The following is a 23,009-nucleotide window of genomic DNA, read 5'->3' on the forward strand; positions in this document are numbered from 1 at the left end:
TCAGCATGAGTCTTTGAGAGCAGCCAGGAGAAAACCTGCAGTATCCATCTTACTGTCAAGAATTGTAGCAGAGTTTTTTACAGGATTTTTATTTTATGCCCGCCATTTTCAAAGCATGTCTGTTTCCGTAGTGTAGTGGTTATCACGTTCGCCTCACACGCGAAAAGTCCCCTGTTCGAAACTGGGCGGAAACATGTGGGACTTTGCATAACATTATTTGGACTTGGAAAACCACTCCAGTCCTCTTCTTGGTGCACAGGACAGGAAGGCCGACCATCTCTTTCTCGCATTGGGTTTCATGCAGAAATTAAGTTTGTTGCAGTTCCACAACTGACCAAAAGCCAGTCATTCTCCATTAACGTACACTAGCTCCACCACCAGACCCCAGCAGCAGAGGTTCCGAGAGGGGGTCCCCGGAGGTGCGGGGAACCCCGGACCAGCTGGACCAGAGCCTCGCGGCAAACCGAGCCGAGACTCGCGGGCTTCACCTGCATTCCCGTCGCGCTGAAACCGCGGAGAGCCGAGAATCGAGGACCGATATAAAAGATTAAAAAGAGATGGACACTGACTTTCCAATGACATTGGTACACAGTTATTAAGTTCCTGCAATCAGGAAGTTATTTTGGCACAAAGCTGTCCTCGTTAGTATAGTGGACAGTATCTCTGCCTGTCACGCAGAAGACCGGGGTTCGATTCCCCGACGGGGAGACTTCTTGTTTCGTACGATGATACCTACATGATTGAGTCAAGTAAACAATGGTCATTAAGAAAATAGACTAGCAGTTGCTGTCTGCCTGCCAAAGAAGCTTCTAAATGCTGCAGCTTGATCAGAGGAAACTCTGATTGAGGGTGGATTTTATACACACAGAAAATGTCATTGAAGAAGTAAAAAGAGCAGTTATTTAGGACAGCATCTAGAGCATCTCTGGGAGAATCGCTTTTTATGCCCGCCGTCGCCTCGTCCCAGACACAGACTGACAGCACGGCCCTGAAAGCCACTCACCAACCCGTCACCCCCCTTTGACTCACCCTCCAGACCCGGAGCCACCCAGAGACCCGGCTCACCGTGTGAACCCGGGGTCCCGCTGTTAAGCTCCCCCCGACCGGCCACCGGAGTGAAAGAGCCAGCCCGCAGAAAGCCACTCACCAACCCGTCTCACCGCCCCGCTGCTCAGCAACTCACCTTTGACTCACCATCCAGACCCGGAGCCACCCAAAGACCCGGCTCACCGTGCGAACCCAGGGACCCGCTGTTAAGCCCCCCCCCACCAGCCACCGGAGTGAAAGAGCCAGCCCGCGGAGCTGGAGGACCAGGGCCCTGGTACCCTAAACACCCAGACGCTCTCGGTTCCATGGACAGCACTCATGGACAGCACTCTGTCAGGTACCACCACCACAATGTCAGACCACAATAACAGCAGAAGTGGGTTCCATGGTGTAATGGTTAACATCAGCATGAGTCTTTGAGAGCAGCCAGGAGAAAACCTGCAGTATCCATCTTACTGTCAAGAATTGTAGCAGAGTTTTTTACAGGATTTTATTTTTATGCCCGCCATTTTCAAAGCATGTCTGTTTCCGTAGTGTAGTGGTTATCACGTTCGCCTCACACGCGAAAGGTCCCCTGTTCGAAACTGGGCGGAAACATGTATGACTTTGCAATAACATTATTTGGACTTGGAAAACCACTCCAGTCCTCTTCTTGGTGCACAGGACAGGAAGGCCGACCATCTCTTTCTCGCATTGGGTCTCATGCAGAAATTAATTTTGTTGCAGTTCCACAACTGACCAAAAGCCAGTCATTCTCCATTAACGTACACTAGCTCCACCACCAGACCCCAGCAGCAGAGGTTCCGAGAGGGGGTCCCCGGAGGTGCGGGGAACCCCGGACCAGCTGGACCAGAGCCTCGCGGCAAACCGAGCCGAGACTCGCGGGGCTTCACCTGCATTCCCGTCGCGCTGAGACCGCGGAGAGCCGAGAATCGAGGACCGATATAAAAGATTAAAAAGAGATGGACACTGACTTTCCAATGACATTGGTACACAGTTATTAAGTTCCTGCAATCAGGAAGTTATTTTGGCACAAAGCTGTCCTCGTTAGTATAGTGGACAGTATCTCTGCCTGTCACGCAGAAGACCGGGGTTCGATTCCCCGACGGGGAGACTTCTTGTTTCGTACGATGATACCTACATGATTGAGTCAAGTAAACAATGGTCATTAAGAAAATAGACTAGCAGTTGCTGTCTGCCTGCCAAAGAAGCTTCTAAATGCTGCAGCTTGATCAGAGGAAACTCTGATTGAGGGTGGATTTTATACACACAGAAAATGTCATTGAAGAAGTAAAAAGAGCAGTTATTTAGGACAGCATCTAGAGCATCTCTGGGAGAATCGCTTTTTATGCCCGCCGTCGCCTCGTCCCAGACACAGACTGACAGCACGGCCCTGAAAGCCACTCACCAACCCGTCACCCCCCTTTGACTCACTCTCCAGACCCGGAGCCACCCAGAGACCCGGCTCACCGTGCGAACCCGGGGTCCCGCTGTTAAGCTCCCCCCGACCGGCCACCGGAGTGAAAGAGCCAGCCCGCAGAAAGCCACTCACCAACCCGTCTCACCGCCCCGCTGCTCAGCAACTCACCTTTGACTCACCATCCAGACCCGGAGCCACCCAGAGACCCGGCTCACCGTGCGAACCCGGGGACCCGCTGTTAAGCCCCCCCCCCCACCAGCCACCGGAGTGAAAGAGCCAGCCCGCGGAGCTGGAGGACCAGGGCCCTGGTACCCTAAACACCCAGACGCTCTCGGTTCCATGGACAGCACTCATGGACAGCACTCTGTCAGGTACCACCACCACAATGTCAGACCACAATAACAGCAGAAGTGGGTTCCATGGTGTAATGGTTAACATCAGCATGAGTCTTTGAGAGCAGCCAGGAGAAAACCTGCAGTATCCATCTTACTGTCAAGAATTGTAGCAGAGTTTTTTACAGGATTTTATTTTTATGCCCGCCATTTTCAAAGCATGTCTGTTTCCGTAGTGTAGTGGTTATCACGTTCGCCTCACACGTGAAAGGTCCCCTGTTCGAAACTGGGCGGAAACATGTATGACTTTGCAATAACATTATTTGGACTTGGAAAACCACTCCAGTCCTCTTCTTGGTGCACAGGACAGGAAGGCCGACCATCTCTTTCTCGCATTGGGTCTCATGCAGAAATTAATTTTCTTGCAGTTCCACAACTGACCAAAAGCCAGTCCTTCTCCATTAACGTACACTAGCTCCACCACCAGACCGCAGCAGCAGAGGTTCCGAGAGGGGGTCCTCGGAGGTGCGGGGAACCCCGGACCAGCTGGACCAGAGCCTCGCGGTAAACCGAGCCGAGACTCGCGGGGCTTCACCTGCATTCCCGTCCCGCTGAGACCGCGGAGAGCCGAGAATCGAGGACCGATATAAAAGACTAAAAAGAGATGGACACTGACTTTCCACTCCAGTCCTCTTCTTGGTGCACAGGACAGGAAGGCCGACCATCTCTTTCTCGCATTGGGTCTCATGCAGAAATTAATTTTGTTGCAGTTCCACAACTGACCAAAAGCCAGTCATTCTCCATTAACGTACACTAGCTCCACCACCAGACCCCAGCAGCAGAGGTTCCGAGAGGGGGTCCCCGGCGGTGCGGGGAACCCCGGACCAGCTGGACCAGAGCCTCGCGGCAAACCGAGCCGAGACTCGCGGGGCTTCACCTGCATTCCCGTCGCGCTGAGACCGCGGAGAGCCGAGAATCGAGGACCGATATAAAAGATTAAAAAGAGATGGACACTGACTTTCCAATGACATTGGTACACAGTTATTAAGTTCCTGCAATCAGGAAGTTATTTTGGCACAAAGCTGTCCTCGTTAGTATAGTAGACAGTATCTCTGCCTGTCACGCAGAAGACCGGGGTTCGATTCCCCGACGGGGAGACTTCTTGTTTCGTACGATGATACCTACATGATTGAGTCAAGTAAACAATGGTCATTAAGAAAATAGACTAGCAGTTGCTGTCTGCCTGCCAAAGAAGCTTCTAAATGCTGCAGCTTGATCAGAGGAAACTCTGATTGAGGGTGGATTTTATACACACAGAAAATGTCATTGAAGAAGTAAAAAGAGCAGTTATTTAGGACAGCATCTAGAGCAGTGATTCTTAACCATAGGGCCGCGGCCCACACTTGGGCCGCGAGCGCCATCTAGTGGGCCGCCAAAAAAAAATCAGTTTTGTACGTGTGGGCCGCGAGGGCCGCGGGACTGCATAGCAACTCCCAACCAAATGAGGAGAAGAAGACACTCAGCTAGCTGTACGTGTAATAGTAAGAGAAATGGTGTGTATTTACAGAGAAAATCCTTCATTTTGCACAGAGTAGGTTTAGATCCGACAGGATTAGGGATCGATTAATTGGGTCTGCGCCCAGAGCGAGCGAGCGCGGCGTCATCATTTATCCCGGCGCGTCCCCGCGGCCGGGGAGGTCGGCTGAGGCTGCCGCTCGGGCGGTGGGCTCCGTCGTTACTGCTGAAGGATGGTAGATGTAGATGCGTGGGCTGTCATGTCTGCTGGACTGGACTGTTCGGGCTTTCGAAAAAGCATCGGAAAGTAACTGCTGTAGCGCGACCAGAGAGCTGCGGTGCGGGCTGTGCCCGTCGCAGCTGAGGCTCGGATGAACCCGACACACTGAGTCCTGACAACTTATTAATGTAAATAACTTAAAGTAAAATCAAACTAAGTTTTGTCCTCGCTGTATTTTTAAATATGCAACCCGGAATGGACAAATTCATCCTGGTTCAGTCTTCCCACTGGGACAAAACCAGTGTCTCATACGTTCAGAGACCGTGGCGTTCAAAGTGCGAAAGTGAAACGCCACTGAAACAAAACACAAAGTTTTTCATCAAACATATCCACTCAAGTCTGAACTGAAGTCACAGAAAATAAACTGACCATCTTCAAACATCCTGCCCATGTTTGGGTCCAGATACAGCTGTGAAGCAGCTTTCTCCACAGTGAACATAATTAAAACTAAATATCGTTTCAGGCTCATCAATGAGCACCTCCACATGCATATGAGAACCTGACACCATCCAGCCCAGATTTAAAGTCCTGACAGGAGAAGTTAGAGCTCAGTTCTCTCACTGAACGACAGAAAGTGGGGGCATAAGATTATAACAGGGGAAGAAAGAAAAACTGCAAAACTGTTAAATTGTTAAGATGTGTTTATATTAATTTAGTATAAAAATGTGTTGAGACAATTAACAAAGAAAAGGGGAAATTCAAACTGCTGGTAGAGAAATAAAATAAGATAGTATTTGAAAAATAAAATAAAATCTACTTTATTTTTAAGAGAAAAAAATATGTTTAATTCAAGTTAAACATGTTAATTGGCAAATATGTACTTTTTTTAATATAACAGTCAGATGCAGATGTTGATACAACTATGAGGCTACTTGAATATATACACACACACACACACACACATATACATATATATATATATATATATATATATATATATATATATATATATATATATATATATATATATATATATACATATATTTATTATGATGTTCTGGACCTTCGCTTGAGTAAATTTTCTCTAAATGGACCTCTTAAAGTTTTAGTTGAATACCCCTGCTATAGAGTGTTTATATTTAATGGGCCCCGGGCCACTCTGTACTGAAAAAATTGGGCCCCAAGGTCATAAAGGTTAAGAACCCCTGATCTAGAGCATCTCTTGGAGAATCGCTTTTTATGCCCGCCGTCACCTCGTCCCAGACACAGACTGACAGCACGGCCCTGAAAGCCACTCACCAACCCGTCACCCCCCTTTGACTCACCCTCCAGACCCGGAGCCACCCAGAGACCCGGCTCACCGTGCGAACCCGGGGTCCCGCTGTTAAGCTCCCCCCGACCGGCCACCGGAGTGAAAGAGCCAGCCCGCAGAAAGCCACTCACCAACCCGTCTCACCGCCCCGCTGCTCAGCAACTCACCTTTGACTCACCATCCAGACCCGGAGCCACCCAGAGACCCGGCTCACCGTGCGAACCCGGGGACCCGCTGTTAAGCCCCCCCCCCACCAGCCACCGGAGTGAAAGAGCCAGCCCGCGGAGCTGGAGGACCAGGGCCCTGGTACCCTAAACACCCAGACGCTCTCGGTTCCATGGACAGCACTCATGGACAGCACTCTGTCAGGTACCACCACCACAATGTCAGACCACAATAACAGCAGAAGTGGGTTCCATGGTGTAATGGTTAACATCAGCATGAGTCTTTGAGAGCAGCCAGGAGAAAACCTGCAGTATCCATCTTACTGTCAAGAATTGTAGCAGAGTTTTTTACAGGATTTTATTTTTATGCCCGCCATTTTCAAAGCATGTCTGTTTCCGTAGTGTAGTGGTTATCACGTTCGTCTCACACGCGAAAGGTCCCCTGTTCGAAACTGGGCGGAAACATGTATGACTTTGCAATAACATTATTTGGACTTGGAAAACCACTCCAGTCCTCTTCTTGGTGCACAGGACAGAAAGGCCGACCATCTCTTTCTCGCATTGGGTCTCATGCAGAAATTAATTTTGTTGCAGTTCCACAACTGACCAAAAGCCAGTCATTCTCCATTAACGTACACTAGCTCCACCACCAGACCCCAGCAGCAGAGGTTCCGAGAGGGGGTCCCCGGAGGTGCGGGGAACCCCGGACCAGCTGGACCAGAGCCTCGCGGCAAACCGAGCCGAGACTCACGGGGCTTCACCTGCATTCCCGTCGCACTGAGACCGCGGAGAGCCGAGAATCGAGGGCCGATATAAAAGATTAAAAAGAGATGGACACTGACTTTCCAATGACATTGGTACACAGTTATTAAGTTCCTGCAATCAGGAAGTTATTTTGGCACAAAGCTGTCCTCGTTAGTATAGTGGACAGTATCTCTGCCTGTCACGCAGAAGACCGGGGTTCGATTCCCCGACGGGGAGACTTCTTGTTTCGTACGATGATACCTACATGATTGAGTCAAGTAAACAATGGTCATTAAGAAAATAGACTAGCAGTTGCTGTCTGCCTGCCAAAGAAGCTTCTAAATGCTGCAGCTTGATCAGAGGAAACTCTGATTGAGGGTGGATTTTATACACACAGAAAATGTCATTGAAGAAGTAAAAAGAGCAGTTATTTAGGACAGCATCTAGAGCATCTCTGGGAGAATCGCTTTTTATGCCCGCCGTCGCCTCGTCCCAGACACAGACTGACAGCACGGCCCTGAAAGCCACTCACCAACCCGTCACCCCCCTTTGACTCACCCTCCAGACCCGGAGCCACCCAGAGACCCGGCTCACCGTGCGAACCCGGGGTCCCGCTGTTAAGCTCCCCCCGACCGGCCACCGGAGTGAAAGAGCCAGCCCGCAGAAAGCCACTCACCAACCCCTCTCACCGCCCCGCTGCTCAGCAACTCACCTTTGACTCACCATCCAGACCCGGAGCCACCCAGAGACCCGGCTCACCGTGCGAACCCGGGGACCCGCTGTTAAGCCCCCCCCCACCAGCCACCGGAGTGAAAGAGCCAGCCCGCGGAGCTGGAGGACCAGGGCCCTGGTACCCTAAACACCCAGACGCTCTCGGTTCCATGGACAGCACTCATGGACAGCACTCTGTCAGGTGCCACCACCACAATGTCAGACCACAATAACAGCAGAAGTGGGTTCCATGGTGTAATGGTTAACATCAGCATGAGTCTTTGAGAGCAGCCAGGAGAAAACCTGCAGTATCCATCTTACTGTCAAGAATTGTAGCAGAGTTTTTTACAGGATTTTATTTTTATGCCCGCCATTTTCAAAGCATGTCTGTTTCCGTAGTGTAGTGGTTATCACGTTCGCCTCACACGCGAAAGGTCCCGTGTTCGAAACTGGGCGGAAACATGTATGACTTTGCAATAACATTATTTGGACTTGGAAAACCACTCCAGTCCTCTTCTTGGTGCACAGGACAGGAAGGCCGACCATCTCTTTCTCGCATTGGGTCTCATGCAAAAATTAATTTTCTTGCAGTTCCACAACTGACCAAAAGCCAGTCATTCTCCATTAACGTACACTAGCTCCACCACCAGACCCCAGCAGCAGAGGTTCCGAGAGGGGTTCCCCGGAGGTGCGGGGAACCCCGGACCAGCTGGACCAGAGCCTCGCGGCAAACCGAGCCGAGACTCGCGGGGCTTCACCTGCATTCCTGTCGCGCTGAGACCGCGGAGAGCCGAGAATCGAGGACCGATATAAAAGATTAAAAAGAGATGGACACTGACTTTCCAATGACATTGGTACACAGTTATTAAGTTCCTGCAATCAGGAAGTTCTTTTGGCACAAAGCTGTCCTCGTTAGTATAGTGGACAGTATCTCTGCCTGTCACGCAGAAGACCGGGGTTCGATTCCCCGACGGGGAGACTTCTTGTTTCGTACGATGATACCTACATGATTGAGTCAAGTAAACAATGGTCATTAAGAAAATAGACTAGCAGTTGCTGTCTGCCTGCCAAAGAAGCTTCTAAATGCTGCAGCTTGATGAGAGGAAACTCTGATTGAGGGTTGATTTTATACACACAGAAAATGTCATTGAAGAAGTAAAAAGAGCAGTTATTTAGGACAGCATCTAGAGCATCTCTGGGAGAATCGCTTTTTATGCCCGCCGTCGCCTCGTCCCAGACACAGACTGACAGCATGGCCCTGAAAGCCACTCACCAACCCGTCACCCCCCTTTGACTCACCCTCCAGACCCGGAGCCACCCAGAGACCCGGCTCACCGTGCGAACCCGGGGTCCCGCTGTTAAGCTCCCCCCGACCGGCCACCGGAGTGAAAGAGCCAGCCCGCAGAAAGCCACTCACCAACCCGTCTCACCGCCCCGCTGCTCAGCAACTCACCTTTGACTCACCATCCAGACCCGGAGCCACCCAGAGACCCGGCTCACCGTGCGAACCCGGGGACCCGCTGTTAAGCCCCCCCCCCACCAGCCACCGGAGTGAAAGAGCCAGCCCGCGGAGCTGGAGGACCAGGGCCCTGGTACCCTAAACACCCAGACGCTCTCGGTTCCATGGACAGCACTCATGGACAGCACTCTGTCAGGTACCACCACAACAATGTCAGACCACAATAACAGCAGAAGTGGGTTCCATGGTGTAATGGTTAACATCAGCATGAGTCTTTGAAAGCAGCCAGGAGAAAACCTGCAGTATCCATCTTACTGTCAAGAATTGTAGCAGAGTTTTTTACAGGATTTTATTTTTATGCCCGCCATTTTCAAAGCATGTCTGTTTCCGTAGTGTAGTGGTTATCACGTTCGCCTCACACGTGAAAGGTCCCCTGTTCGAAACTGGGCGGAAACATGTATGACTTTGCAATAACATTATTTGGACTTGGAAAACCACTCCAGTCCTCTTCTTGGTGCACAGGACAGGAAGGCCGACCATCTCTTTCTCGCATTGGGTCTCATGCAGAAATTAATTTTCTTGCAGTTCCACAACTGACCAAAAGCCAGTCATTCTCCATTAACGTACACTTGCTCCACCACCAGACCCCAGCAGCAGAGGTTCCGAGAGGGGGTCCTCGGAGGTGCGGGGAAACCCGGACCAGCTGGACCAGAGCCTCGCGGTAAACCGAGCCGAGACTCGCGGGGCTTCACCTGCATTCCCGTCCCGCTGAGACCGCGGAGAGCCGAGAATCGAGGACCGATATAAAAGATTAAAAAGAGATGGACACTGACTTTCCACTCCAGTCCTCTTCTTGGTGCACAGGACAGGAAGGCCGACCATCTCTTTCTCGCATTGGGTCTCATGCAGAAATTAATTTTGTTGCAGTTCCACAACTGACCAAAAGCCAGTCATTCTCCATTAACGTACACTAGCTCCACCACCAGACCCCAGCAGCAGAGGTTCCGAGAGGGGGTCCCCGGCGGTGCGGGGAACCCCGGACCAGCTGGACCAGAGCCTCGCGGCAAACCGAGCCGAGACTCGCGGGGCTTCACCTGCATTCCCGTCGCGCTGAGACCGCGGAGAGCCGAGAATCGAGGACCGATATAAAAGATTAAAAAGAGATGGACACTGACTTTCCAATGACATTGGTACACAGTTATTAAGTTCCTGCAATCAGGAAGTTATTTTGGCACAAAGCTGTCCTCGTTAGTATAGTAGACAGTATCTCTGCCTGTCACGCAGAAGACCGGGGTTCGATTCCCCGACGGGGAGACTTCTTGTTTCGTACGATGATACCTACATGATTGAGTCAAGTAAACAATGGTCATTAAGAAAATAGACTAGCAGTTGCTGTCTGCCTGCCAAAGAAGCTTCTAAATGCTGCAGCTTGATCAGAGGAAACTCTGATTGAGGGTGGATTTTATACACACAGAAAATGTCATTGAAGAAGTAAAAAGAGCAGTTATTTAGGACAGCATCTAGAGCATCTCTGGGAGAATCGCTTTTTATGCCCGCCGTCGCCTCGTCCCAGACACAGACTGACAGCACGGCCCTGAAAGCCACTCACCAACCCGTCACCCCCCTTTGACTCACCCTCCAGACCCGGAGCCACCCAGAGACCCGGCTCACCGTGCGAACCCGGGGTCCCGCTGTTAAGCTCCCCCCGACCGGCCACCGGAGTGAAAGAGCCAGCCCGCAGAAAGCCACTCACCAACCCGTCTCACCGCCCCGCTGCTCAGCAACTCACCTTTGACTCACCATCCAGACCCGGAGCCACCCAGAGACCCGGCTCACCGTGCGAACCCGGGGACCCGCTGTTAAGCCCCCCCCCACCAGCCACCGGAGTGAAAGAGCCAGCCCGCGGAGCTGGAGGACCAGGGCCCTGGTACCCTAAACACCCAGACGCTCTCGGTTCCATGGACAGCACTCATGGACAGCACTCTGTCAGGTGCCACCACCACAATGTCAGACCACAATAACAGCAGAAGTGGGTTCCATGGTGTAATGGTTAACATCAGCATGAGTCTTTGAGAGCAGCCAGGAGAAAACCTGCAGTATCCATCTTACTGTCAAGAATTGTAGCAGAGTTTTTTACAGGATTTTATTTTTATGCCCGCCATTTTCAAAGCATGTCTGTTTCCGTAGTGTAGTGGTTATCACGTTCGCCTCACACGTGAAAGGTCCCCTGTTCGAAACTGGGCGGAAACATGTATGACTTTGCAATAACATTATTTGGACTTGGAAAACCACTCCAGTCCTCTTCTTTGTGCACAGGACAGGAAGGCCGACCATCTCTTTCTCGCATTGGGTCTCATGCAGAAATTAATTTTGTTGCAGTTCCACAACTGACCAAAAGCCAGTCATTCTCCATTAACGTACACTAGCTCCACCACCAGACCCCAGCAGCAGAGGTTCCGAGAGGGGGTCCCCGGAGGTGCGGGGAACCCCTGACCAGCTGGACCAGAGCCTCGCGGCAAACCGAGCCGAGACTCACGGGGCCTCACCTGCATTCCCGTCGCGCTGAGACCGCGGAGAGCCGAGAATCGAGGACCGATATAAAAGATTAAAAAGAGATGGACACTGACTTTCCAATGACATTGGTACACAGTTATTAAGTTCCTGCAATCAGGAAGTTATTTTGGCACAAAGCTGTCCTCGTTAGTATAGTGGACAGTATCTCTGCCTGTCACGCAGAAGACCGGGGTTCGATTCCCCGACGGGGAGACTTCTTGTTTCGTACGATGATACCTACATGATTGAGTCAAGTAAACAATGGTCATTAAGAAAATAGACTAGCAGTTGCTGTCTGCCTGCCAAAGAAGCTTCTAAATGCTGCAGCTTGATCAGAGGAAACTCTGATTGAGGGTGGATTTTATACACACAGAAAATGTCATTGAAGAAGTAAAAAGAGCAGTTATTTAGGACAGCATCTAGAGCATCTCTGGGAGAATCGCTTTTTATGCCCGCCGTCGCCTCGTCCCAGACACAGACTGACAGCACGGCCCTGAAAGCCACTCACCAACCCGTCACCCCCCTTTGACTCACCCTCCAGACCCGGAGCCACCCAGAGACCCGGCTCACCGTGCGAACCCGGGGTCCCGCTGTTAAGCTCCCCCCGACCGGCCACCGGAGTGAAAGAGCCAGCCCGCAGAAAGCCACTCATCAACCCGTCTCACCGCCCCGCTGCTCAGCAACTCACCTTTGACTCACCATCCAGACCCGGAGCCACCCAGAGACCCGGCTCACCGTGCGAACCCGGGGACCCGCTGTTAAGCCCCCCCCCACCAGCCACCGGAGTGAAAGAGCCAGCCCGCGGAGCTGGAGGACCAGGGCCCTGGTACCCTAAACACCCAGACGCTCTCGGTTCCATGGACAGCACTCATGGACAGCACTCTGTCAGGTGCCACCACCACAATGTCAGACCACAATAACAGCAGAAGTGGGTTCCATGGTGTAATGGTTAACATCAGCATGAGTCTTTGAGAGCAGCCAGGAGAAAACCTGCAGTATCCATCTTACTGTCAAGAATTGTAGCAGAGTTTTTTACAGGATTTTATTTTTATGCCCGCCATTTTCAAAGCATGTCTGTTTCCGTAGTGTAGTGGTTATCACGTTCGCCTCACACGTGAAAGGTCCCCTGTTCGAAACTGGGCGGAAACATGTATGACTTTGCAATAACATTATTTGGACTTGGAAAACCACTCCAGTCCTCTTCTTGGTGCACAGGACAGGAAGGCCGACCATCTCTTTCTCGCATTGGGTCTCATGCAGAAATTAATTTTCTTGCAGTTCCACAACTGACCAAAAGCCAGTCATTCTCCATTAACGTACACTAGGTCCACCACCAGACCCCAGCAGCAGAGGTTCCGAGAGGGGGTCCCCGGAGGTGCGGGGAACCCCGGACCAGCTGGACCAGAGCCTCGCGGCAAACCGAGCCGAGACTCGCGGGGCTTCACCTGCATTCCCGTCGCGCTGAGACCGCGGAGAGCCGAGAATCGAGGACCGATATAAAAGATTAAAAAGAGATGGACACTGACTTTCCAATGACATTGGTACACAGTTATTAAGTTCCTGCAATCAGGAAGTTCTTTTGGCACAAAGCTGTCCTCGTTAGTATAGTGGACAGTATCTCTGCCTGTCACGCAGAAGACCGGGGTTCGATTCCCCGACGGGGAGACTTCTTGTTTCGTACGATGATACCTACATGATTGAGTCAAGTAAACAATGGTCATTAAGAAAATAGACTAGCAGTTGCTGTCTGCCTGCCAAAGAAGCTTCTAAATGCTGCAGCTTGATCAGAGGAAACTCTGATTGAGGGTGGATTTTATACACACAGAAAATGTCATTGAAGAAGTAAAAAGAGCAGTTATTTAGGACAGCATCTAGAGCATCTCTGGGAGAATCGCTTTTTATGCCCGCCGTCGCCTCGTCCCAGACACAGACTGACAGCACGGCCCTGAAAGCCACTCACCAACCCGTCACCCCCCTTTGACTCACCCTCCAGACCCGGAGCCACCCAGAGACCCGGCTCACCGTGCGAACCCGGGGTCCCGCTGTTAAGCTCCCCCCGACCGGCCACCGGAGTGAAAGAGCCAGCCCGCAGAAAGCCACTCACCAACCCGTCTCACCGCCCCGCTGCTCAGCAACTCACCTTTGACTCACCATCCAGACCCGGAGCCACCCAAAGACCCGGCTCACCGTGCGAACCCGGGGACCCGCTGTTAAGCCCCCCCCCACCAGCCACCGGAGTGAAAGAGCCAGCCCGCGGAGCTGGAGGACCAGGGCCCTGGTACCCTAAACACCCAGACGCTCTCGGTACCATGGACAGCACTCATGGACAGCACTCTGTCAGGTGCCACCACCACAATGTCAGACCACAATAACAGCAGAAGTGGGTTCCATGGTGTAATGGTTAACATCAGCATAAGTCTTTGAGAGCAGCCAGGAGAAAACCTGCAGTATCCATCTTACTGTCAAGAATTGTAGCAGAGTTTTTTACAGGATTTTATTTTTATGCCCGCCATTTTCAAAGCATGTCTGTTTCCGTAGTGTAGTGGTTATCACGTTCGCCTCACACGCGAAAGGTCCCCTGTTCGAAACTGGGCGGTGTCATGAACTGACTTCGTCATGACAAAAATGGGAGACGACACACAGGGATAAATGTTCAAAACAATGTATTTATTTATAATTAAATCAATCAAACAGGTAAGGTGAGGTGTGAGTCATCAGTTTGATCAGTGGTGTATGGCAGGTGTGGATGTGTGTAAGTGTAGTGTATGTGCAAGTGCAGAAAACTAAAGACAAACAAACTCAAAACAACCAAAAGAAAACAATGCTTACTGAGCAGGGGAGAGAGGCCAAATGGCCCTGACCAGCCTGCTTAAATATTGGGCCTGATTGGAGTCAGGTGTGCCTCCTCCTCTAGGCACACCCATGCAGGCTGGTCCCCTCCTCCTGCACATGAACAGAACACCCTGTTAAGACAGGGTGGGTCGTCACACCTCCCCCCTTAAGAGAGGAGACCAACAGGTACTCTGTAACTTCAGCTCACACATCATTTGAGACTCTACGGCTTCCTTTAGCAGAAAGTCTTTCTCTCTCTCGTGCCGCTCCTCCGACTCCTTCAGCAGCTCCTGTGCCTGATGCAGCTTTGCATCCACCAGCTGTTGCTGCAGGTCTTTGTGCTTCACCACTTTGTCGATGTGCTCCTCGCGCAGTTTGTACTGTTCGTAGAGTTTCTTGAGTTTTTCTGCCAGGTCTGCGTTCTCTTGTCGAAGGCTGGCGTTTCTCTCGTCGTGCTGCTCCATCTGAGTCTGGATGTCGTTCAGCGTCACCTGGAAATGAGAAGTCACCTCCTTCCTCTTCTCCTCCTCCAGCCGCGTTCTTTGGATTCCTTCCTCCTTGAGTGTCCGGTTGTGTCTTTGCAGCTCCCTGCAGAGGCTTTCCAGCTTGCTGCGGGCCAGGATGGCCTTGCTGTGCTCGTTCCTCAGGTTGTCTTTCTCCTGGACCAGCTGGTTCTGCAGCACCTTCATCTGCTTCTGAGTGTTACGGTTCTCTTCCAACAGTTCGGCGTACATCGTGCAAAGGCCTCCAAGCTTTTCCTCGGGGGTGCTCAGTGTGTTGAGGGTCTGCATGAGGAGGGTGATTTCTTTACCCAGACCTTTCACTTTCTTCTTCTTAGCATGGGTTACTGCGCATGCCGGCAAAACCTCTGTTTTTCCCTCTTGTTTACTTGGGTAAGATGAGACTGGGACCTGGGTAACCACATTTGGAGATATAGCCTCAGCCCACACTTTATCCCCCGCCAAATCATTTCCAAGTATTACATCGACCCCTTCCACTGGTAACTCAGGCCGCACTCCCACCACCACCTCTCCACTAACCAACCCACAGACAATGCTCATTCTATGTAGGGGCACCGGAATTAACTGCATACCCATACCTCGCATCAAACTGAAATCGCCCGTGTCTGACGTGGAGGAGAATGGAACTATGTTGCGACGGACATAAGTATGTAACGCACCCGTATCCCTCAAGATGTTAACCTTAATTGCCTTTCCACCAGACAGTGAAACAAAACCCTCTGAAACGAATGCTGAATACCCAGCCTTAGGGTCACCCCCAGCAGAAAACATGTCAGGAACACCTTCCATTTTAACAATTAGCTGAGGTGAGGGGACTACAGGTGCAGCCAACGCGGACGGTTTGATTTGTGCACCACTCAATGTCGTCTCTTTAGCTTTAAGAGAAAAACAAGAATTTTTCCAGTGTCCAGTTTTATGGCAAAAATGACAAACATTAGGGTCACTCCGTTTCCCGGAACCATGCTCCGAATTTAGAACCCCTGAATCCCCCTGCTTTCCTGTACGAATGGACCCACCAGTTTGAAGCGTGTAGTCACCAAATACACTTTTGTGTGTTAGACAGTACTCGTCAGCCAAGATGGCCGCTTCTTGGGGGGTCTTCACTTTCCTCTCAGTTATATAAGTGGCAATATCAACGGGCACACAGTTTTTGAATTGTTCCAGAGTCATTAAATCACAAAGCCCATTAAAGGTTTTAACCTCTGATGCTACACACCATCGGTTAAACTGGACCAACATATCCCTCCCAAATTCCACATACGTTTGATGTTCCTCTTTCCTCCAAGTCCTAAAACGTTGTCTGTAGGCTTCGGGTACCAACTCATACGCACGTAGCACTGCCTCCTTAACAACCCCATATTTCTGACTATCAATCACTGATAAGGAAGCATAGGCCTCCTGGGCCTTACCTGTAAGGACACATTGGAGCAGTAGGGTGCGCTCACCATCTGACCAACCTCTGGCGTCTGCCACTCGCTCAAACAGGGCAAAGAACAAATCTGGATCTTTCTCTGTAAACTTGGGGAGTAATTGCAGATTAGAACCAACATTAAACTGTTTTGCTTCATGAACACTCAACTGGAACTTATCATGCTCCAATTCCAATTTTTTTAACTCAGTCCTTTGTTTTATATGTTCCATTTCTTTCTCATGTTCAAGTTTAATTTTAAGCAATTCCTTTTGTTGTTCAAAGGTTAATTGGCTCGAAGAAAATGAAAAAGTTCCACCAGCACTTGGGTTCTCATCATCCTCTGGGACCACCTCCTCTGACAACACACCCTTTGTCACCAAACTGTCGATCAGAAAAATCTTCACCCTAACCTTTGACAGTTTTGAATGGACAGCAATTTTTTAGTGCTCTGCTATTTGTACCAGCTGGTCTTTTGTGCATCTGTCCAGTCTATCCACAGATGGATCCTGCAGAAAGTCCTCCACAGAACTCATTTTTTTTTTTTTTTAATAAAATTAAAAAAAAAAAAAAACCACTGCAACGGTTTAAACTAACAAGTAGCAAAAGACCCCAGGGCCCAACTCCCCTATGTAACCTGCCTACCCAAAACCTGACTGACTGGCTCAACCCTAGTCTTCAGTGGCCCTCCCGAGTCCCCCCCTCCAACCAGGTCCTCTCAGTGGTACCACCACACTCCAGCTTTCGTGGAATGCAATCTAAACCAGACAAAAAAAAAGACAGCAGGTCCCATATGGAGACCCACTGTTAAAAGCTACCGGGAGTTGGAGCCCCAAGGACTAAAGCACTTTATAAACTTTATAAACCTGCAGTGAAAGAATGAGTTCCTAATGCTCTCCCCCCTCCCATACATACAAAACCTATGTGTGTCTCCCAAACCAGTCTGTTCCACAGAACACAAACAAAGCTTAAGTTTACCAAACAATTAATAGAAAAACAAGCAAGTAACAACCCAAATCTACCAGTAAACTTAACTAAAGTGACGAGCCCCCATCTTGTCATGAACTGACTTCGTCATGACAAAAATGGGAGACGACACACAGGGATAAATGTTCAAAACAATGTATTTATTTATAATTAAATCAATCAAACAGGTAAGGTGAGGTGTGAGTCATCAGTTTGATCAGTGGTGTATGGCAGGTGTGGATGTGTGTAAGTGTAGTGTATGTGCAAGTGCAGAAAACTAAAGACAAACAAACTCAAAACAACCAAAAGAAAACCATGCTTACTGAGCAGGGGAGAGAGGCCAAATGGCCCTGACCAGCCTGCTTAAATATTGGGCCTGATTGGAGTCAGGTGTGCCTCCTCCTCTAGGCACACCCATGCAGGCTGGTCCCCTCCTCCTGCACATGAACAGAACACCCTGTTAAGACAGGGTGGGTCGTCACAGCGGAAACATGTATGACTTTGCAATAACATTATTTGGACTTGGAAAACAGCTCCAGTCCTCTTCTTGGTGCACAGGACAGGAAGGCCGACCATCTCTTTCTCGCATTGGGTCTCATGCAGAAATTAATTTTGTTGCAGTTCCACAACTGACCAAAAGCCAGTCATTCTCCATTAACGTACACTAGCTCCACCACCAGACCCCAGCAGCAGAGGTTCCGAGAGGGGGTCCCCGGAGGTGCGGGGAACCCCGGACCAGCTGGACCAGAGCCTCGCGGCAAACCGAGCCGAGACTCGCGGGGCTTCACCTGCATTCCCGTCGCGCTGAGACCGCGGAGAGCCGAGAATCGAGGACCGATATAAAAGATTAAAAAGAGATGGACACTGACTTTCCAATGACATTGGTACACAGTTATTAAGTTCCTGCAATCAGGAAGTTCTTTTGGCACAAAGCTGTCCTCTCTAGTATAGTGGACAGTATCTCTGCCTGTCACGCAGAAGACCGGGGTTCGATTCCCCGACGGGGAGACTTCTTGTTTCGTACGATGATACCTACATGATTGAGTCAAGTAAACAATGGTCATTAAGAAAATAGACTAGCAGTTGCTGTCTGCCTGCCAAAGAAGCTTCTAAATGCTGCAGCTTGATCAGAGGAAACTCTGATTGAGGGTTGATTTTATACACACAGAAAATGTCATTGAAGAAGTAAAAAGAGCAGTTATTTAGGACAGCATCTAGAGCATCTCTGGGAGAATCGCTTTTTATGCCCGCCGTCGCCTCGTCCCAGACACAGACTGACAGCACGGCCCTGAAAGCCACTCACCAACCCGTCACCCCCCTTTGACTCACCCTCCAGACCCGGAGCCACCCAGAGACCCGGCTCACCGTGCGAACCCGGGGTCCCGCTGTTAAGCTCCCCCCGACCGGCCACCGGAGTGAAAGAGCCAGCCCGCAGAAAGCCACTCACCAACCCGTCTCACCGCCCCGCTGCTCAGCAACTCACCTTTGACTCACCATCCAGACCCGGAGCCACCCAAAGACCCGGCTCACCGTGCGAACCCGGGGACCCGCTGTTAAGCCCCCCCCCCACCAGCCACCGGAGTGAAAGAGCCAGCCCGCGGAGCTGGAGGACCGGGGCCCTGGTACCCTAAACACCCAGACGCTCTCGGTACCATGGACAGCACTCATGGACAGCACTCTGTCAGGTACCACCACCACAATGTCAGACCACAATAACAGCAGAAGTGGGTTCCATGGTGTAATGGTTAACATCAGCATGAGTCTTTGAGAGCAGCCAGGAGAAAACCTGCAGTATCCATCTTACTGTCAAGAATTGTAGCAGAGTTTTTTACAGGATTTTATTTTTATGCCCGCCATTTTCAAAGCATGTCTGTTTCCGTAGTGTAGTGGTTATCACGTTCGCCTCACACGCGAAAGGTCCCCTGTTCGAAACTGGGCGGAAACATGTATGACTTTGCAGTAACATTATTTGGACTTGGAAAACCACTCCAGTCCTCTTCTTGGTGCACAGGACAGGAAGGCCGACCATCTCTTTCCCGCATTGGGTCTCATGCAGAAATTAATTTTGTTGCAGTTCCACAACTGACCAAAAGCCAGTCATTCTCCATTAACGTACACTAGCTCCACCACCAGACCCCAGCAGCAGAGGTTCCGAGAGGTGGTCCCCGGAGGTGCGGGGAACCCCGGACCAGCTGGACCAGAGCCTCGCGGCAAACCGAGCCGAGACTCGCGGGGCTTCACCTGCATTCCCGTCGCGCTGAGACCGCGGAGAGCCGAGAATCGAGGACCGATATAAAAGATTAAAAAGAGATGGACACTAACTTTCCAATGACATTGGTACACAGTTATTAAGTTCCTGCAATCAGGAAGTTCTTTTGGCACAAAGCTGTCCTCGTTAGTATAGTGGACAGTATCTCTGCCTGTCACGCAGAAGACCGGGGTTCGATTCCCCGACGGGGAGACTTCTTGTTTCGTACGATGATACCTACATGATTGAGTCAAGTAAACAATGGTCATTAAGAAAATAGACTAGCAGTTGCTGTCTGCCTGCCAAAGAAGCTTCTAAATGACAGACACAGACTGACAGCACGGCCCTGAAAGCCACTCACCAACCCGTCACCCCCCTTTGACTCACCCTCCAGACCCGGAGCCACCCAGAGACCCGGCTCACCGTGCGAACCCGGGGTCCCGCTGTTAAGCTCCCCCCGACCGGCCACCGGAGTGAAAGAGCCAGCCCGCAGAAAGCCACTCACCAACCCGTCTCACCGCCCCGCTGCTCAGCAACTCACCTTTGACTCACCATCCAGACCCGGAGCCACCCAAAGACCCGGCTCACCGTGCGAACCCGGGGACCCGCTGTTAAGCCCCCCCCCACCAGCCACCGGAGTGAAAGAGCCAGCCCGCGGAGCTGGAGGACCAGGGCCCTGGTACCCTAAACACCCAGACGCTCTCGGTACCATGGACAGCACTCATGGACAGCACTCTGTCAGGTGCCACCACCACAATGTCAGACCACAATAACAGCAGAAGTGGGTTCCATGGTGTAATGGTTAACATCAGCATAAGTCTTTGAGAGCAGCCAGGAGAAAACCTGCAGTATCCATCTTACTGTCAAGAATTGTAGCAGAGTTTTTTACAGGATTTTATTTTTATGCCCGCCATTTTCAAAGCATGTCTGTTTCCGTAGTGTAGTGGTTATCACGTTCGCCTCACACGCGAAAGGTCCCCTGTTCGAAACTGGGCGGTGTCATGAACTGACTTCGTCATGACAAAAATGGGAGACGACACACAGGGATAAATGTTCAAAACAATGTATTTATTTATAATTAAATCAATCAAACAGGTAAGGTGAGGTGTGAGTCATCAGTTTGATCAGTGGTGTATGGCAGGTGTGGATGTGTGTAAGTGTAGTGTATGTGCAAGTGCAGAAAACTAAAGACAAACAAACTCAAAACAACCAAAAGAAAACAATGCTTACTGAGCAGGGGAGAGAGGCCAAATGGCCCTGACCAGCCTGCTTAAATATTGGGCCTGATTGGAGTCAGGTGTGCCTCCTCCTCTAGGCACACCCATGCAGGCTGGTCCCCTCCTCCTGCACATGAACAGAACACCCTGTTAAGACAGGGTGGGTCGTCACACCTCCCCCCTTAAGAGAGGAGACCAACAGGTACTCTGTAACTTCAGCTCACACATCATTTGAGACTCTACGGCTTCCTTTAGCAGAAAGTCTTTCTCTCTCTCGTGCCGCTCCTCCGACTCCTTCAGCAGCTCCTGTGCCTGATGCAGCTTTGCATCCACCAGCTGTTGCTGCAGGTCTTTGTGCTTCACCACTTTGTCGATGTGCTCCTCGCGCAGTTTGTACTGTTCGTAGAGTTTCTTGAGTTTTTCTGCCAGGTCTGCGTTCTCTTGTCGAAGGCTGGCGTTTCTCTCGTCGTGCTGCTCCATCTGAGTCTGGATGTCGTTCAGCGTCACCTGGAAATGAGAAGTCACCTCCTTCCTCTTCTCCTCCTCCAGCCGCGTTCTTTGGATTCCTTCCTCCTTGAGTGTCCGGTTGTGTCTTTGCAGCTCCCTGCAGAGGCTTTCCAGCTTGCTGCGGGCCAGGATGGCCTTGCTGTGCTCGTTCCTCAGGTTGTCTTTCTCCTGGACCAGCTGGTTCTGCAGCACCTTCATCTGCTTCTGAGTGTTACGGTTCTCTTCCAACAGTTCGGCGTACATCGTGCAAAGGCCTCCAAGCTTTTCCTCGGGGGTGCTCAGTGTGTTGAGGGTCTGCATGAGGAGGGTGATTTCTTTACCCAGACCTTTCACTTTCTTCTTCTTAGCATGGGTTACTGCGCATGCCGGCAAAACCTCTGTTTTTCCCTCTTGTTTACTTGGGTAAGATGAGACTGGGACCTGGGTAACCACATTTGGAGATATAGCCTCAGCCCACACTTTATCCCCCGCCAAATCATTTCCAAGTATTACATCGACCCCTTCCACTGGTAACTCAGGCCGCACTCCCACCACCACCTCTCCACTAACCAACCCACAGACAATGCTCATTCTATGTAGGGGCACCGGAATTAACTGCATACCCATACCTCGCATCAAACTGAAATCGCCCGTGTCTGACGTGGAGGAGAATGGAACTATGTTGCGACGGACATAAGTATGTAACGCACCCGTATCCCTCAAGATGTTAACCTTAATTGCCTTTCCACCAGACAGTGAAACAAAACCCTCTGAAACGAATGCTGAATACCCAGCCTTAGGGTCACCCCCAGCAGAAAACATGTCAGGAACACCTTCCATTTTAACAATTAGCTGAGGTGAGGGGACTACAGGTGCAGCCAACGCGGACGGTTTGATTTGTGCACCACTCAATGTCGTCTCTTTAGCTTTAAGAGAAAAACAAGAATTTTTCCAGTGTCCAGTTTTATGGCAAAAATGACAAACATTAGGGTCACTCCGTTTCCCGGAACCATGCTCCGAATTTAGAACCCCTGAATCCCCCTGCTTTCCTGTACGAATGGACCCACCAGTTTGAAGCGTGTAGTCACCAAATACACTTTTGTGTGTTAGACAGTACTCGTCAGCCAAGATGGCCGCTTCTTGGGGGGTCTTCACTTTCCTCTCAGTTATATAAGTGGCAATATCAACGGGCACACAGTTTTTGAATTGTTCCAGAGTCATTAAATCACAAAGCCCATTAAAGGTTTTAACCTCTGATGCTACACACCATCGGTTAAACTGGACCAACATATCCCTCCCAAATTCCACATACGTTTGATGTTCCTCTTTCCTCCAAGTCCTAAAACGTTGTCTGTAGGCTTCGGGTACCAACTCATACGCACGTAGCACTGCCTCCTTAACAACCCCATATTTCTGACTATCAATCACTGATAAGGAAGCATAGGCCTCCTGGGCCTTACCTGTAAGGACACATTGGAGCAGTAGGGTGCGCTCACCATCTGACCAACCTCTGGCGTCTGCCACTCGCTCAAACAGGGCAAAGAACAAATCTGGATCTTTCTCTGTAAACTTGGGGAGTAATTGCAGATTAGAACCAACATTAAACTGTTTTGCTTCATGAACACTCAACTGGAACTTATCATGCTCCAATTCCAATTTTTTTAACTCAGTCCTTTGTTTTATATGTTCCATTTCTTTCTCATGTTCAAGTTTAATTTTAAGCAATTCCTTTTGTTGTTCAAAGGTTAATTGGCTCGAAGAAAATGAAAAAGTTCCACCAGCACTTGGGTTCTCATCATCCTCTGGGACCACCTCCTCTGACAACACACCCTTTGTCACCAAACTGTCGATCAG

General features: G+C 50.5%; 2 protein-coding genes and 16 non-coding genes across 18 annotated transcripts; 16 read left to right on the forward strand and 2 right to left on the reverse strand.

The window, feature by feature from the left end:
- Nucleotides 1-121: 121 nt before the first annotated feature.
- trnav-cac (transfer RNA valine (anticodon CAC)) lies at nt 122-194 on the forward strand. The gene has a single exon. It is a non-coding gene; the product is annotated as a tRNA-Val (tRNA).
- A 442-nt stretch (nt 195-636) lies between these two features.
- Nucleotides 637-708, forward strand: trnad-guc (transfer RNA aspartic acid (anticodon GUC)). The gene has a single exon. It is a non-coding gene; the product is annotated as a tRNA-Asp (tRNA).
- An 863-nt stretch (nt 709-1,571) lies between these two features.
- Nucleotides 1,572-1,644, forward strand: trnav-cac (transfer RNA valine (anticodon CAC)). Its single transcript has one exon. It is a non-coding gene; the product is annotated as a tRNA-Val (tRNA).
- Nucleotides 1,645-2,088: 444 nt separating this feature from the next.
- On the forward strand, nt 2,089-2,160 carry trnad-guc (transfer RNA aspartic acid (anticodon GUC)). Its single transcript has one exon. It is a non-coding gene; the product is annotated as a tRNA-Asp (tRNA).
- An 865-nt stretch (nt 2,161-3,025) lies between these two features.
- trnav-cac (transfer RNA valine (anticodon CAC)) lies at nt 3,026-3,098 on the forward strand. The gene has a single exon. It is a non-coding gene; the product is annotated as a tRNA-Val (tRNA).
- A 3,304-nt stretch (nt 3,099-6,402) lies between these two features.
- On the forward strand, nt 6,403-6,475 carry trnav-cac (transfer RNA valine (anticodon CAC)). Its single transcript has one exon. It is a non-coding gene; the product is annotated as a tRNA-Val (tRNA).
- A 444-nt stretch (nt 6,476-6,919) lies between these two features.
- Nucleotides 6,920-6,991, forward strand: trnad-guc (transfer RNA aspartic acid (anticodon GUC)). Its single transcript has one exon. It is a non-coding gene; the product is annotated as a tRNA-Asp (tRNA).
- An 863-nt stretch (nt 6,992-7,854) lies between these two features.
- Nucleotides 7,855-7,927, forward strand: trnav-cac (transfer RNA valine (anticodon CAC)). Its single transcript has one exon. It is a non-coding gene; the product is annotated as a tRNA-Val (tRNA).
- A 444-nt stretch (nt 7,928-8,371) lies between these two features.
- trnad-guc (transfer RNA aspartic acid (anticodon GUC)) lies at nt 8,372-8,443 on the forward strand. The gene has a single exon. It is a non-coding gene; the product is annotated as a tRNA-Asp (tRNA).
- An 864-nt stretch (nt 8,444-9,307) lies between these two features.
- trnav-cac (transfer RNA valine (anticodon CAC)) lies at nt 9,308-9,380 on the forward strand. The gene has a single exon. It is a non-coding gene; the product is annotated as a tRNA-Val (tRNA).
- Nucleotides 9,381-11,101: 1,721 nt separating this feature from the next.
- trnav-cac (transfer RNA valine (anticodon CAC)) lies at nt 11,102-11,174 on the forward strand. Its single transcript has one exon. It is a non-coding gene; the product is annotated as a tRNA-Val (tRNA).
- Nucleotides 11,175-11,618: 444 nt separating this feature from the next.
- On the forward strand, nt 11,619-11,690 carry trnad-guc (transfer RNA aspartic acid (anticodon GUC)). The gene has a single exon. It is a non-coding gene; the product is annotated as a tRNA-Asp (tRNA).
- Nucleotides 11,691-12,553: 863 nt separating this feature from the next.
- trnav-cac (transfer RNA valine (anticodon CAC)) lies at nt 12,554-12,626 on the forward strand. Its single transcript has one exon. It is a non-coding gene; the product is annotated as a tRNA-Val (tRNA).
- Nucleotides 12,627-13,070: 444 nt separating this feature from the next.
- Nucleotides 13,071-13,142, forward strand: trnad-guc (transfer RNA aspartic acid (anticodon GUC)). The gene has a single exon. It is a non-coding gene; the product is annotated as a tRNA-Asp (tRNA).
- Nucleotides 13,143-14,305: 1,163 nt separating this feature from the next.
- On the reverse strand, nt 14,306-15,210 carry LOC133439718 (alpha-taxilin-like). Its single transcript, XM_061717506.1, has one exon. The coding sequence runs from the start codon at nt 15,098-15,100 to the stop codon at nt 14,462-14,464; it is 639 nt and encodes a 212-aa protein (XP_061573490.1). The 5' UTR covers nt 15,101-15,210; the 3' UTR covers nt 14,306-14,461.
- Nucleotides 15,211-19,076: 3,866 nt separating this feature from the next.
- Nucleotides 19,077-19,149, forward strand: trnav-cac (transfer RNA valine (anticodon CAC)). The gene has a single exon. It is a non-coding gene; the product is annotated as a tRNA-Val (tRNA).
- Nucleotides 19,150-19,593: 444 nt separating this feature from the next.
- trnad-guc (transfer RNA aspartic acid (anticodon GUC)) lies at nt 19,594-19,665 on the forward strand. The gene has a single exon. It is a non-coding gene; the product is annotated as a tRNA-Asp (tRNA).
- A 1,016-nt stretch (nt 19,666-20,681) lies between these two features.
- Nucleotides 20,682-21,586, reverse strand: LOC133439717 (alpha-taxilin-like). Its single transcript, XM_061717505.1, has one exon. The coding sequence runs from the start codon at nt 21,474-21,476 to the stop codon at nt 20,838-20,840; it is 639 nt and encodes a 212-aa protein (XP_061573489.1). The 5' UTR covers nt 21,477-21,586; the 3' UTR covers nt 20,682-20,837.
- Nucleotides 21,587-23,009: the final 1,423 nt, after the last annotated feature.

Source organism: Cololabis saira, unplaced genomic scaffold (assembly GCF_033807715.1).
Source record: "Cololabis saira isolate AMF1-May2022 unplaced genomic scaffold, fColSai1.1 scf226, whole genome shotgun sequence".
Classification (NCBI taxonomy): domain Eukaryota; kingdom Metazoa; phylum Chordata; class Actinopteri; order Beloniformes; family Belonidae; genus Cololabis; species Cololabis saira.

Bases quoted from the DNA above. Each gene is read 5' to 3' on its own strand.
- LOC133439718 (XM_061717506.1), bottom strand. From the start codon at position 15,100: ATGCAGACCCTCAACACACTGAGCACCCCCGAGGAAAAGCTTGGAGGC.
- LOC133439717 (XM_061717505.1), bottom strand. From the start codon at position 21,476: ATGCAGACCCTCAACACACTGAGCACCCCCGAGGAAAAGCTTGGAGGC.